This window comes from Aphelocoma coerulescens, chromosome 5 (assembly GCF_041296385.1).
Source record: "Aphelocoma coerulescens isolate FSJ_1873_10779 chromosome 5, UR_Acoe_1.0, whole genome shotgun sequence".
Classification (NCBI taxonomy): domain Eukaryota; kingdom Metazoa; phylum Chordata; class Aves; order Passeriformes; family Corvidae; genus Aphelocoma; species Aphelocoma coerulescens.
The window spans coordinates 34,291,737-34,307,228 of record NC_091019.1 but is presented as its reverse complement, the minus strand read 5'-3'; the positions used below and the strand labels follow the sequence as shown (position 1 = coordinate 34,307,228).

The following is a 15,492-nucleotide window of genomic DNA, read 5'->3' as shown; positions in this document are numbered from 1 at the left end:
TTGCCGTCACGTGTCCCCCGGGCTCGGCAGGAGGCGACGCGATTGGCTGAGCCCGCGGCTCTGACCGCCCACCGCCAGGGGGCGCTCGAGGGGACGGCGACCCCTCTCGCCTCAGCGTCGCGGCGCCTGCGCAGTAGGGCGGCAGCGGCCGGGCGCACGCGGCGGCAGGAGCGGGGCCAGCGCGGGACTGCGGGGCGCGAGCGCAGCGCGGGACCCCCCGGGCCGCACCCAGGTACCGCCGCGCGCCCCCGCCCGGCTCGCGCCCCCGCTCCTCCCGGAGCGGCGCGTGCGGCCCGCGGCCTTGGGGACCCGGCACCGCTCAGGGCCGGGCCCGGCGTGAGGGCACCGGCACCGCGCTCCCCGGGCCTCCCGCCGGCGCCGTGCCGGAGATGGGCTTTTCCCGGCTCCCTCTCCGGTGCGGCGGTGGTCGTGGGGCAGCGCCTGTGTCGGCGGCGCTGGTCGGGACTGGCTCCGATTTCGCCAGTTTCCGCAGACGTTCTGCGGCCGCGAGGGCCTCGACTGAGGCGTGTCCAGCCTCTGGAAAAGATAATTACCAGCTTCGGCACGGTGGGCGTAGTGTTGCTCCTGGGGATCTTCCACAGAAGGCCAAAATAAAAACCTTGTGACTGGAAAGAGGAATGATGTGTGTGCTGAGCGGTATTTGTCCGCTCGTGCTCGCTGTGGTTCGAGTTTGTTGCTTTGTAGTGCAGCTTTCTCATTTACCCCATAAGTACCTGCAGGATTGAGCAGAGCTGCATTGAGTGGACTACAAAGGCGAACTGTAAAGTTTTCCTTTTTAACCTTGGAGTTCTTTGTTCAGCTTACACAAAGTTATACAAAACCTTCAGAGTGTTTTTATAATCCTTTGCTAGTCTGTATTAACCCCTTTTTAAAAGTTAAGAATGGAGGTAAGGGTGGACATGATCTTCTGAATTGTATGGCCATGTGTACATAGCATTTGGCATTACCTTCCTACTCTGATTTTAAATTTTCCTGTAGCTAGAAAGCACTGGCACTGCTGTAAGGATCATGACTAAAATTTCAAAATGGTGACTAAAACAAACCTTCTGAAGGAGTGATACATTTGACTCGGCATCTTAGGCTCCTGCTGCTGTAGAAAATTTTCTGTATGAAACTTCAAGGCATAGACAAAAGGAATTGAACTAGCTTAGATGCTTAAGAGCATGTGGATTCATCATCAGAAAAATTAAACAGTTTAAGCATTCCTTCTTACCACTCCTTGATTATGAAATGTTGGTTTTGCCTTTTTTTTTTTTTTTTTTAATGTATAATGAAGGAACTCTGGGTTTTTTTCATGTGATTTTGTTGGGTTTTTTCACCTCCTGACTCGCAGTCTTTGGGGGGTGCTTTTTTTTGTGTTTTCAGTACTTCAGGCCAGGCTAGTTCTGTTCTGATTAATGCCTTTGGTTTCTTTGCTGACACTTGGCCTCTGGAGCAGGTCTTGCAGGATTACTCTGAACATCTTGTGCTGACTTTAAAAGTCATCTTCTGGAGTCAGTGTCTCCTCAGTACTACAGAAGCTTCTGTCTGCCTCTTATTTTCTTAGCTTCACGTGCTGTCTTATTATGTGCGTACGAAATCCTTTGTGAGCACCGCAGGCTTCTCTCCTATGTCCTCATGCTCTTACAATCCAATTGATAATCCTTGAGAGTTCCTTCCAACTCAGAATATTCTGTGAATCTGTGAAAATGTTACAGAGGTTCATGAATTTAGATGCATGCAAGATGTGCAGTGCCACCTTTCCACCACTTGAAGAAGCCTTTCCAGTGTGCTGTGTATAGGCAGTACAACAGTTGAAGTGGATAATGAAGTCTGGGTAGCAAAGCTTTTTCTATGTTAATGCAAAAAAATAGCATCTTAGGAAATGGTTGTGGTAATAGTACTTAGAATACAAGTTAATTTATTATTTAGTTTCTATTAAAACCTAAGCACAACCTTATCCTAATTGCTACTTTTTCTGTCACTGTTTCTCTCTATCCTCCCCAGTCCTTGCTGATTTATTGCCATATTTGTAGGAGAAGGCGATGATGTACTGTGAAATAAAATCTTCGGGTTTTCTGCTCAAATTCCAGAATGCCGGGACTAAGCTGTAGATTCTACCAACATAAATTTCCAGAGGTGGAAGATGTAGTGATGGTCAATGTTCGGTCCATCGCTGAAATGGGAGCCTATGTCAGCCTGCTGGAGTACAACAACATTGAAGGCATGATCCTCCTCAGTGAACTGTCCAGGAGACGTATTCGTTCCATAAACAAACTCATCCGGATCGGGAGGAATGAATGCGTTGTGGTCATAAGAGTTGACAAAGAGAAAGGTATCTGGGGATATGGTGGGCTGTATCAAGATTGAATTCGTAGACAGAAACGCCAATGAACAAAGCAGGGTTTTGTGGGTTTTGCCAGGGTTACTTTTTTTGGACATTGAAGTGAAATAGACCATCACTGATCATACCTATGATCATTCTTCTGTTCCTCTGTGTCCTTTGGGAAGTGGGTTAAGGAAAGTAAATGGCATCAGTAAAGATTTGAGTGGGTCCTCACCAGATTGGTCACTGAACTATAGTGGAGTTTTCTTTTGATATCTATGTAGATTTTCTAAGTCAGCTGAAGAGAAGGATCATTTGCTGTAGACATAAAAATCTAGATGCTAAGCATTCAGTGCTCTCCATCCGTACTGTTTGTTAACAAGTCTCAAACCTTGTTGATAAAGGTGTTGGCAAGTATGTAACTATTGTGAATTTTGTAGGGTACAAGCTAAGATTGTACAGGCAGTTTTGGTTTTTGCTGTCTTTTGAATGTTTGAATCTTTGAAGGTTTTTTTAAATGTATTTCTGTTGAGAACATTTCAAATTTTGATAATACTGTTCCATGCAATATCTAAACTTTTTATCCAGCTGTACAGAAATAATAAACACTGAGCCCATCTCCTAGAAATGTTACTGTTGGTAACATTTATAAGCAAAGTTATATGCTTTTCTAGAATACTTCTGAAACTGCAATTAACTCTGAGAATAAATAATGAATGACAGGATAAGGAAAAGCAGAGATGAAAGAAGGACAAGAATAAACATATTTCAGATAAATTTGAAGTGAAATAAGTTTCCCAATATCTCTAAAGAAATTATACTTTTAAAAATTAATTTTGTTTTCATATTAACAGAGAAACACATCTGGAATTCATCTAGTGGTATGTTATTGAACTTACTGGAGAACCTATAGTTTGTGAGAAATAGGTGGTGGCCTTTTCAAATTTAGAAGAGAGTTCAAAAGAAATTTTTTCACAGGCATTTCTTTCAGGCTGAGCATATTTTATTAGGAAACTGTTTAGAGCTAAACTGATGGGCTACCAGCCTTGAATGAAATTGTGTTATCACTACAAAAATATGCATTGAATTTGCTTCTTTGTATGCTGCAGTGATTTTTTTTTCCCCTAACTGTGTAGAGAAACATAAAAATGGATCACTAGTTGCTGAGATACTGGTTTGCAGAGAAAATATTAAGGCAGTAATTTAAAATAATGTTCAAAAAATTTGCTGTTGTAAGTATTTACAGTTGAAAGAATTTTATATCCTAATTTGCATCATAATTCACTACATTCATCAAGGCCAGGGGCAAATCCTGAGCCAGAGTGTTTGTTCTTAATGAGTTTCTCTTGAAGGAGTCAGACTTAGATTGCACAATGGCTGACACTTTTAAAATCGTCTTCCCCAATAGGTTATATCGATTTGTCAAAAAGAAGAGTTTCTCCAGAGGAGGCAATCAAATGTGAAGACAAATTCACAAAATCAAAGACTGTGAGTTGCCTTTCTATATTTAGGCACTGTGTATTTCCAGCTTCTTTCTTGAGCAACCAAAATGCGCAGACATAAGATAAAAATAAAGCATTGTGTTCATGTATTAGGCATGCTCTGATTCTCACTTACCCATGCAAAGATACATAACCAGCTCATGTGTCCATGAATGCTACATGGTAAGCTGCTTATTAATTAATTGATCAAGAAAGATGTCAATTGAGAATTTATGATGTAAAAAGGTATAATTAATTGATCAGAAATCCAAAAGTACGTGCTGGTTTAGCACACCGTGGGCAACTTCTTATTGAAAAGACATGCAGGTAGTTCGAGGCTCCTGTCCTTACTGCTGTGTGGTCTTAACACTTCCAAGTAGAAATTTTTGTCTGCTTTCAGTATTTGGTTTGGGGTTTTTACCACTCCTGTGTTGCAGGTTTACAGCATCCTTCGCCATGTTGCTGAAGTCTTGGAGTACACCAAGGATGAGCAGCTTGAGAGCTTGTTCCAGAGAACTGCCTGGGTGTTTGATGACAAGTACAAAAGACCAGGATATGGTGCTTATGATGCATTCAAGCATGCAGTCTCGTAAGGACTTCTTTTATGCTTCATGGGGTTTATTTCAAATTGCAGAGAAGTATTTCCTGAAATAGTTCTGTCACTATGTTCTTTTGGGTAGTATCCTTGGGTTTCTTTCTCAGAGTCAGTATGGAGAATATACTGGTCAAGTAAATCTAGTAAATTTTGACATCAGTCTTCCAGTTGCTTATGGTAGGTTTCTCTGTCTTACTGGATTTTTCCAAGTTCCCAAAGCTCTTGAGAAAGAAGGCTCAGAGGTGACGTGTTTTTATCCATCTTTGAGTCCGCCACTCTGTGTATGTCAGGTTTTTAAAAGAAGTAATTGAATCTGATACAGAGAAATACCAAAGTATCAGTGAATAATGTACAAAAGAGTACAAAAGAGACAGATGAGCCTGTGACATTTCTAACAGAGGAGGAGTCACTGGTCTTGGTTTGTCTGTCAGAATTTGCCTGGTTTTAGTCCCAGGCAGATTTTATCAGAAATATCTAGCTCTGTGTCTGAAGGCATTTCTACTCAGAGGTGATTGCCACTCTTCCATTGCAAAGGCAGCTTTTTTCTTTTTTAAATGCAATAAGCTGGGTTGTTACTTTTCTTCTCTTCCGACCTTAAAGCATGGGATCATAAACTTAGAAATGGAATTATGAACAGAAAGAGGTGGAAATTGTGATGCTAAAGAAGAATGCACTGAGATAGACTGCGTTTTTTTTTTAATAGAGTCTGATATTTTCATTTGCTTTCAGAATTAAAATCTGAAATTGTTTGGTTTCCCTCTGAAGAATCTACCGTGAAAATTTCAATCCTAAACTGGATTTTTCAGTAAACATTTTCAGTTTTGCTCTTTCATAGCACCTAAGCGTGTGAGTGCTGAACTGGAGTTGAACGCTAGATGGCAGTAATGAGGCTTTTAGGAATGGCGTCGACTCTAGGAAGCGGGCACTCGGTTGTGTTTTTAATTAGCTGAAAACCAGCTCTGCGTTTTGGGGGAAAAAACAGCTTGTGTCCTCATTTAGAATGAATGTTTCATGTAATAATGCTTATTTTCTGGTGATAGCAAATTTACTGGTAAAGGGCAAATCTGGACATATTGCTGTAAAAGGAGTTCCAGATCACTCTTAACTGATAAATACTTAGTTGAACACCAGTATAATAGAATTTATAAAAACCCCTATAGTTACACTGGCTGTTTTAGCTTCACTTGTATACTCATGAAAAGTCCTGAGCACAGGCCTTTTGTAGCTCATTTGCTATTCAGTTTGGAGCACAAACTTCTGAAGCTGTCTGTTCTCAAAACATCTTTCCATCGGTAATGCCTTAAGATTTCTGACAGTGGACTGCAACTTTTATTTGTTCCTGTTGTGCTCCTACATAAATGTATAGCAATGGAGCAGAAAAATATGGATATTGCTGCCTTCCTATTCTTGCTGGAGTGCTGGGTGAGTTTTAGCATTCCCTCTAAGAATTTGACTTGTTATTCCTTTCTTTGTATGGTACCTGTGGCGAGAATTGGACGGTATATTTACCTTCTAATTGGTAAAAATTAAACATTGGGGACCTATTGTTGAAAGTCTACCAAATGCTTTAACAGGTGGATTTAGCAGGACAGCTTGTAAATAAAGTAGAATTTGTATGTCCCATAAATAATTTCTGCTACACAGGTTCGTATTTTGATCTGTAAAACCTGTCATGTTTCTGGGTTCTATTTGCTTGTTTGGCCCTTCTACTCTCTATACGTAGTATACAAAAACATGAAAGATGATGTTTTATTAGCAGCAGAGACCAATCTCTAGTACAGCCTCTGACTTTTGGGCCATTTTGTTTCACATTTGCCTACTGGTAGTCTTATAGGTGATCGTGTATTTTTTTTCAGAAAACTGCAACTTTTGTCTCTGCAGAACAGGAACTGTTTTTGTGAGGAGTTTTTTGGTTATGTTCTATGCTTCAGATAGATTTGGGATAAATTTAATACAGGAATAGAAAATTGACACCACTTCTTCAAAAAAGAGCTGCTAATTTATACTGGTAGACAGCAGAGGAGTTTGCTTCTGTGATCTCTGAATTTGAAACTATTTGCTTGGGATTTAAAAAGCCTTAATCCTTTCTTTAGCCAAGAACGTAGCCAGCAGATAAGTATCTTGTCTATGATCCATACTGTTGAAAAGAAATAGAGAATAACACGGAATGAGTATGGGTTACTTTGTAGAATGACAAGAATCGTGTGCTTGAATGAAACACTAAAATAATTTTAAAACTCCAGATTCATCGTGGATTCTCTTTCATGTGATACGAGTTTATCTTCACACTGGAGGAAACAAAACAATATCAAGAAACTGGATACTTGTCACATTCTATTTATCTCATATAAAGGGAGCCAGAGGGAAGCCATTCCTTCACTTTAAAAAAAAATTTTTAATCATTCAGATGGTTCCTTTCAGGAACAAATTGAGTAAACTACTTACCTGCTGTGTTTACCAGTAGAAAATACTTTGAAAATAGATGTGTTCATTTTCTTGCAGTGTTTCAATGGGTTCTTGAGATATTTCCCTGTTTTCTTTGCCTGGTAGATATCTAGGATTATTTGTAAAAAATAGAAATAGTACCAGCAGTCTATGTGTGTTGTATTCCTCTTCAGTATAATTTCTATAACGTTGCTTTGCTTGGCTCAGAGACCCTGCAATCCTGGATAGCCTGGATCTGACAGAGGAAGAGAGGCGTGTATTGATTGACAACATTAACAGACGGCTGACACCACAGGCAGTCAAAATCCGAGCTGGTGAGTTCTTCCCACGTGCTCCTTGAACATATCTTAGGTTGAGATAGTGTGTCCTGTTGCAAACTATAAACTCAGTTAAAACTTACGGTTCATAATCCTGGTATTTGAATGGAACTGTACAGAATTAAGACACCTTAATCAAGGATTGCTTTCAAATTGCCTGTGTGGGTTCTATCCCAAAGTGCAAGATTGCTTGGATTGCTTGGAACACAAACTGGTTGTCATGATAGGTAATGCAGTCTGTCATTTTGCATTGGCACACAATGAAATTAAATATTTTATAGTTATTACTGCATCTACAGTATTCTTTTTCATTATTTAGAGTTTTAAATTCATTGATTCCCTGGCAGGATGATTGATCTGTGTCAGCACAGCTACAGCACATGCCCTAGTCACTTGTTCATAAACATGTGAAAATAGTATTTCTAATGGGTTGGTTGCAAACCATGCAGTGGGATATATCAGCTCAAGCCTAGCATATCTCTAATGTATGAACTAGTTTGTCTCTTATTAATTTAGTGTGGGCAGAAAAAGCACATGACTGCATGACTTAAGAAGATGTACTTCAAAACTGTAAATCTGGCTCTACAGAACAGCCTAAAGGCACACTTGCCATTAAACAGATAGTGTAGCAGAATCACATTTTTAACCAGATTGAGAAATTGCCACTGCTCTGCAAGTGTATACTGAAGAGCATTAACACTGGTTTATTACTGTGGAGAGAAAAGCCTTATCCACATGACACTGCAGTCAAGAAGAGAGTACAAAAAGTAAGGTAATGTAAAATTCCTCTACCTATTGCTTTAGATTACCAGGAGTTAACATAGGCTTCAAATATTTGATTTGATTGCCATGAAGATTGAATTTGCTAACATGAATAGCACTTCATCAATTTTGAAAATCAAGTTACTTGATGAGCATGTCTTCTTACTGCCTTCATGCTGCCTATTTTGTTCTGGTAATCTAAGTCATTAATTTTGTCACCAGCGCAAGTGTAGAATCTTGCCAATGGCTTCTGAGGCTGACTGGGATGGTCCTCTGTGAATTTGTTCCTGACATCTCAGAATTAGCAGGTTTTTGTGAGTCATCTGGAAGTGAAACCAACTTCTTTGTGTAGCTTAGTCTTGTCCCATTGCTATGCAGGTAAAGAAATCTTTGTCTTCACACTGGTCAGGGTATTACAGATATCACCAGCATTAGTTTATGCCTCGATTTTCAAACACCTACGAAAGGCCATAGTTAACTATAATCCTAACCACAGCTTAACCTTATAAAAATATATTCTAATGTTCCTCAAGTGATGCCTCTCTACTTGTGTTGTAATTGCTGATGGAGTTCATAACTTTCTGGATGTGTTCCTTTTCAAGTTTCACTTTTCCTTATCTTTCATTTTCTCTTGTATTTATTGCTTTTATATTTTCATCTCTCCATGGAAATACATAATTACTAGTGTTGTGTTGTATTTACTGGATGAGAAGTGAGTGAATATGGGTGTATAATTTTGTGTCCTAGCTTTTCAAAGTGCAATGTAAAATGTTGCATGTTCAAAGAATTTATAAAGACTTTAACCTCAACCTAGAAGTCAAGCAAATGTAATACATTCCTCAGATTTGGGAGCTACAGAGGCTCTCATTGTGGATAAGCATTGGTTGCTAAAAAGATTTATTAAAGCTTAAGTTAAAAAGCTTTAAATATTTTGCAGCTTTTTGTAATGGTAGAATTTTATTACTTGTATTTCTCTGTCCTAGATATTGAGGTGGCCTGTTATGGTTATGAAGGCATAGATGCAGTAAAAGAAGCTTTGAGAGCAGGCTTGAACTGTTCCACGGAGAACATGCCCATCAAAGTGAGTGTCAGTCTTAATAATGGAATCAAAAGCAAACTTTCTGATGCCCTCAGGGACCAGTAGTATGCAATTGTACTGGTCACATGAAGCCATGTGCCTGCTTTCCAGTTCTTCTCCAGCAGGTCTGTAACACTTTTCCTTTCAGCTATGACAGTCCTTCCTATGGTTGTGCAGTGGCTTTCAAAGTTCAGGAAGCTGTATTTATTCTGTTCAGTTTGTTAAAGTCTGGTATTGGCACACTACATAACCACTGTTCCTTTATGCAGTCTTAAGTAGGGAGCAATACATTTTATTTTCAGGTATAAGATTGTGCAAGAAAAGGAAAGTTTGCTCCGCTTACATTTGAGTGTTGGTAGAATGAGTACTGTACCCAGGCCTAGTTTTTCTTCCCCAGCAGTTTTTGGATGTTAAGTGAGCTACTCAATAAGTGTTTTTAAAAAAACTTGAAAGTACTCTCTCCTTTGAAAATTACTTTTTATAACAGTCTCCTGTAACAAAAGAAAAAGTTTACTTATTCAGTCATCATTAAAAAAAACCCATATGGATTGTAATGCTTTTAATTGTTTGGCCTAACTAGGCATAATATCTTTTCCTTTGTTACTGAGTTTGCTTCTTTCCCCAATCTTTACAATGTGGCAGATTAATCTGATAGCCCCTCCTCGTTATGTGATGACTACTACAACACTGGAGAGAACTGAAGGACTGTCTGTTCTGAATCAAGCCATGGCTGTAATTAAAGAAAAAATTGAGGAGAAGAGAGGAGTCTTTAATGTGCAGATGGAGGTAAGAACAAATTACATTCTAAAATACAACCTTTTTCCTTGCCATATTTCTAAGTAGTGCAAGATCAGTAGTGCTACAAGAAATCTTAGCAAGAAGTTATTAAGAAACAAAAAAAAATCTGAGTGTTTGTGCTCCTGAAATAAACAAATGGTCAAAAAATCTAACTTTGCTGGGTTTTATTGTGTGACTTCAGGATGTATTTTATCTCTTACTATTTATGTGGAATCAGAGTCTAAAAATGCATGTGACCTTTCTTTATGAGAGTTTGCCATGTGTTCTGGTTTGGTGTTTTTCAGCCTAAGGTGGTTACTGACACAGACGAGACTGAACTTGCAAGGCAGCTGGAAAGACTGGAGAGGGAAAATGCTGAAGTGGATGGGGATGATGATGCTGAGGAAATGGAAGCCAAAACAGAAGACTAAATGTTCTGGGATACTTCGACAAGAGACCGTATGAAAAATTAGAAACCCCATTGCAAACACTCTGGACTAAACGTTTCCAGTATTGAAAACTTCAAAAACAAATATTTGAAGTGTTTTCCTGTTTAAAAAGACCAAAATGTAACAGGCTCTTTTAAATAACTTTTGGTGCAGCAACTTACCCAAATTGAATCCTTTGAAAGGAAGGTGCCTAGTCAAATTCAAGGCAGATCTGGCCAGAAGGAGTTTGTAGCCCCACACTTAACACTTTCATATGTAACAATTCCTAATTGGTGATTGCAGCTCAGTGCATCTGTTAATGATCTTTCCTAGGAGCAGCAAAACCAAGCAAGCGGAACAGTTCTATATAGAATGTATTTGAGCAAATATTCAATAAATTTCTGGGCTATGTAAAACCGAGGTTTTGGGTTTTTTCCTCCTCTTCTGTCACATGGCCTAGAGTGGTGTGAATATCAAACCTGGAACAGCATGATTAATGGGCGACTCCTCTTTAACATTGAAAGGGCTTGCTTTTGTTTGCTTTAAATCAAGCTGATAATGAGTGGAACAGAACGTTTTACATTAATGTTTTACTTGCAAGTTTGTTGATGCAGACTTGTTTAAATTAGCATTTCTTTTGTTTATCATCTGCATTTAGGGACTGAGAACTTGAAAACTTTGAAAATAGCTTGTTTTCATGCCAATAAACATAGCTGATAAATGAAAAACTACATATAGTTGCTCTTTGCTCGATAGGTGAATATAGCAGGAGCTTTAATGAACTTACTTCAAAATGGGCAGCACTGTCTGTGAGCTCACTGCAACATGACCTTCAGTTCTGCCTACCTTACATCCCATTTACACTGGACTGAGATACTCACTTTAGAAAAAACCTATTTATCTTCTCTGAAGAGAAACAAGATGTGCTTTCTAAATTGGAGTTTAAAAAACCAAAATTTAAAAATCCTGTTTTCCTTGTCAGTGGGAACTGAGGGGAAAGAGTGCTTTCTAAGTAACCTTTCCAGCTTGCTAGATTTTTAAATCTGTTGGTATTTTCTTTTTAATTGTCATGTCCCATACTGCCCATTTTTTTTCTTAATATTTTGTGGTGCTAGAGGGAAAATGCATGAAAAGTGAGGCTTTGAGCATTAACTAGGCATTCTTCTTACTGCCTTGGTACAAACTATATTATTGCTACGTGGTGTTGCCACAAAAGCGTTCTCAAAGGGCATACATACTGCAATGTATTGCTTGTCCATGCTGGGGTATCAGAGAAGTTCATGTGTACCCAACTCTGATAGTAAAGCAAAGCCAAAAAAGGTAAATAACTTTCAGTCTTTACAGAATGTTGGAAAATACTTGAATGCGCAAAATGAAGAAAAAGATATTTTTAATGTTTTTCTCACATTGTCTTTTCAGCAGCTGTGTATGACAGCCTTGCATGGCTTGAAGTTGTGATAATGTCAGTTTCCTGTTTGAACAGCTCTTCCAACTGTGCCCATTCACTAAAATAGTGATTTGACTTCCATTAAACACAAAGATGGGTACTCAGGGTACAAAGCAAAGTATTTTAAAACTGTCACCATGTGATCTCCATGCCATAATAATTCTGTAAAGGAAAAAGCACTGAAGAGTGAACCACACATGCTCCAAGGAAGGAAGGAGTGCAGTGAAAGGATTACAATTAGTATAATCTGTGAAAGCTGTTTTGGTGTATTAATAGGGGAGCATTGTTTCTGTCAGTAACTTAGGCAGAAGTTTGTTAAATTTCTTCAGTAGCTACCAGAGCATTTCTAATTAGAGCTGGAATGTGCTGGTGGGCAAGAGTCTGAGTTGGTTCTGAGTGCCTGAAAAAAATGGCCAAGATGGTGAGGATGATAGCAAAGCAGGTTCAGGTAAATGCGTTTTAATCACTTGTCATCCTGGCAGATAAAATCAGGCTCTCCCAATTTGTTCTCCTGAGCGTATTTCGACCAAGAATAAATAAAAGACACAAGGCAAACCTGGTCGATCCTTCTATGCACTGCAGAAACAGGAAGGAGGAGGTATCAAATGGGTGCCTGTTGGTGAGGGAGTGCTGGGGCTCTGCTGTGCTGCATCACTTAAAGATCTTTAGGAGTTGCTGAGCTTTTGCCTTGTGTCTCAACCTGGCTCTTTTTCTATTTCTGGAACTGTCTTTGCTTAATGAGTGCTTAAAATAAGGGCTTTTTGTGACTGTCTTTGTTAAGTTGCTAAATCCGGGCAGTACATGCCTGCTGTTCATTAGCTACTGTGCTGTTTGCTGAATTGTAACCACAAGGCCAACATCTCCACTTGCACTAAGCATAGTCAATGGAAGGGAAGAGAACAGGTATACCTGTGGACAGGACTTGGCCTGATATGTTAGTTGTAAGGATCTCAGTTTGACTTTCCTACCTCAAATTGATTTTCTAAGATTGACAACTTGGAATCAGTTTTACTTATAACATCTGGTAAGGACTCATTAATGCAAAAATCCAACCCAAACAGTTATACTGGCTCAGGTCAGGCACAGAGTCTGGTAACACACAGCCCGGTATCCTATTTCTGATGAGGGGAAATAGTGGTTTCTAAAGAAGGGGTGCCCTTGGGGCTGTTGTGGTTTGTCTGGTTTTTAGTACAGTGACAATTTCTTGCTGTCTTCTCTCTGATTTTGGCCCACAGGATTTTTTTTAGGTGCAGTGGAGCTGGTGTGTTGTTCTTCATAGCAGAATCTGCACTTTGATTTTTAAGAGTCTAGGCAATGAAACAACTGTTTCCAAATACTTGCACCTTTCTACAGTTAATTTTTAAATTGCTGTTATGTCAGAATACTATTGAATGCTTGTTGTCTTTCACTTTTATCTAGAAATGTTTCATCATGCTTTATTTTGATGTGGTTTGTTTTCATCATATTTCCTAATCCACTAAAGGAACTAAATGTTTAATGAGAGTGCTACACTGGAGGGCAAAATCCTAAGAAGCTGCTTTGAAAACTGTGGTGTCTGTAATGCCCCAATGCTGTGTGTGACATGATGATACACGTTGGGCATGGCAGAGCATGGGACGGGGTTTTCCTTTGGGCAGGTTCCCTTAATTTCAGCTGTGTGGCTTCTTGAAGGACTGAGCGGGAGGTACCAGCAGGGTCTGCCAGCTGAAAGAGCACAGCTTGCACTCAGAACTGTGGAGGCTGCTCCTCCCTCCCCTGTAACCCTGAGTAGCATCCTGTGATCTTGAAGCCAGCTCTTCCTGGCCATCCTATTTCAAATTCTACAGCATATAAAGTATTTGGGGGTCACTTCAAAGGGAAGAAAATGTGAAGCACTTAACTGTCCTTTTTCTGTTGTACTACTACACTGACATGTGGAAAACACTCTGAAAGGGATCTGAGGAAATGGGTACTCTTCAGTAGTTTAAGTCCCACAGAAGATTTGATGTAGAGCTCCCTAAGTTTATACAGATCAGAGCATGTCCTTTCCCACCGGAAGCGTTCAATGCCAGAACTTGCATTCCCAGCCCATGCATGAATAGGACAGCCCGGGTCCACTGACTCATTTTATACTACCTGACCATGAAAGATCTGTGTTTACTCAGCCTCGGGGAGCAATACAGGGGCAGTTTTTCAGCCTCGATTAACTACAGAATGAGACAGGGAGGAAGGGGTGTGTGTATGATAAATACCCGAAGTATTGAACTTTGAGTTGAGGTCTTGCAGGAAGTGAAGGCTCTGTATAAGAAGCAGTTAATACGAAACCTGTTATTTAATGACCAGCTGAAGCAAGATTGGTTTCACCTTTCACCAGCAGCTTGACAATAGAATTCGTTGTTGCTAATGTTAATTTTGCGAAGATACGTCTGCGGGGTCGTGGGTGGTCTGCATGCTGGAGAAAAGGAGTTTGTCAGATCTTCAGCAAGGACTGGTTATGGAGCAATTCTGAGATCACTGTCTGAGCGAGAGCCCCCTGCAAGCTTCTACCTGTCCTCCCTAGCATGAAACAGCACCTTGAATAAATTGCCTGCAGTAACAAGCTGAACAATGTGAAGTCAAACCTCAAATACCAAACGGTGGAACACTGTATTCCTGAAGCTGGTTATATAAAGAGTGCATGTCCAGGAAATGCATGCAGCAGTAATATCTCTTGTGTACCTGGTCTCAAGTTTTCTTTTTTTTTCCCTCTTGTGTAATTCTGATGTACAAAACTTGGTGAAGTGAAATTTATTTTCTTTATTTTTCTGCTGAATTTATCAGAGTTTTTTTTCCAAGATTCATCTTCTGGATACAACTTTTATGTACAAATATATGTGTGTGTGTGTGTGTATATATATATCAGCATATATATATTTATGCAGAGATGGAGATTATTTTTTCAATTAACAAAAATACATTTTGTTTAGTTCTGCTTTATTTTAAGGCTACAGTAATACTAAAAAAAATTACAAAATTTTCCATTGGTAACTCAAAATATTACATACCAGCAGCAAAAGGTGTTCTGTTACTGTACTGACTTTAGGTGGACTGAAGAACAAACATACTGGGATACGATTTTACTGAGCCGGTTGCCTCGATGCTGCCTGCCTTTTCCCAAGAGGCAGAAGGTCTGCAGTAGGAGCTACATAGGTAACTTCTGCTTTTGAAATCTCAGCCAGCATGTTTTCTCTTTATACAGAATCAACTTTTCTAATTTCCAGCATTGTTTAGTCACCCATTGTATTCTCATGGCCTCTGCAGGGCTCTTCTCTGGGTTGTCTCCAGTACAATACTGGTTTCAATTCTTCAGTGTCTTGCTATTCCTAGCTAAAAGTTATAAAAATAGATAAAGAATTTATTTGTTTGTTCCTTTTCCTTGGTGCATGAAAGTGTGCCCCATGATATTTTAGTCACTTTGTCTTACTGACCTCTGGACTCTTTACATAGCAACGAGTGCTTTTGTTTATTTGCTATACTCTACCCTGTATTTCTTATCACAGCTCATAACTCTGCCCACATATATCACCATAATTTTAGTGAGAGTCATGGAATGCTGACAGAATAGCAAAGGCTATTACTTCTGAACAGCAGCACTCGGAATTATTACTGGTTTACTTCATCAGGACAAGATTTGATAAATCTATCAAACAGATTTGTCATGGCAGCTAAAGTCTTTAAAAATACAATAAACTTCTGAGATTGTATTTAGACACAAAAGACACTCTGTTTCAGAGGCATTCAGGAGGTACAAGAGGTCACTGCAATGTTCATGGATCAGTCTGCTTTACTAAAAGCCTGCTTACGTAGAGATTTAAGAT

General features: G+C 39.5%; 1 protein-coding gene across 1 annotated transcript; it reads left to right on the top strand.

Moving 5' to 3' along the window:
* The first annotated feature begins 122 nt into the window (after positions 1-122).
* On the top strand, positions 123-10,629 carry EIF2S1 (eukaryotic translation initiation factor 2 subunit alpha). The gene is made up of 8 exons (XM_069017655.1): positions 123-232; positions 2,094-2,335; positions 3,735-3,814; positions 4,245-4,396; positions 7,055-7,161; positions 8,910-9,007; positions 9,647-9,790; positions 10,087-10,629. The coding sequence occupies exons 2-8, from the start codon at positions 2,095-2,097 to the stop codon at positions 10,210-10,212; spliced, it is 948 nt and encodes a 315-aa protein (XP_068873756.1). The 5' UTR covers positions 123-232; position 2,094; the 3' UTR covers positions 10,213-10,629.
* The last annotated feature ends 4,863 nt before the right edge of the window (positions 10,630-15,492 follow it).

Coding starts and splice junctions, on each gene's coding strand:
- EIF2S1 (XM_069017655.1), top strand. CDS start 2,095: ATGCCGGGACTAAGCTGTAGATTCTACCAACATAAATTTCCAGAGGTG. Junction 2,336..3,734: donor AAGAGTTGACAAAGAGAAAG/GTATCTGGGGAT, acceptor CTTCCCCAATAG/GTTATATCGATTTGTCAAAA. Junction 3,815..4,244: donor AATTCACAAAATCAAAGACT/GTGAGTTGCCTT, acceptor CCTGTGTTGCAG/GTTTACAGCATCCTTCGCCA.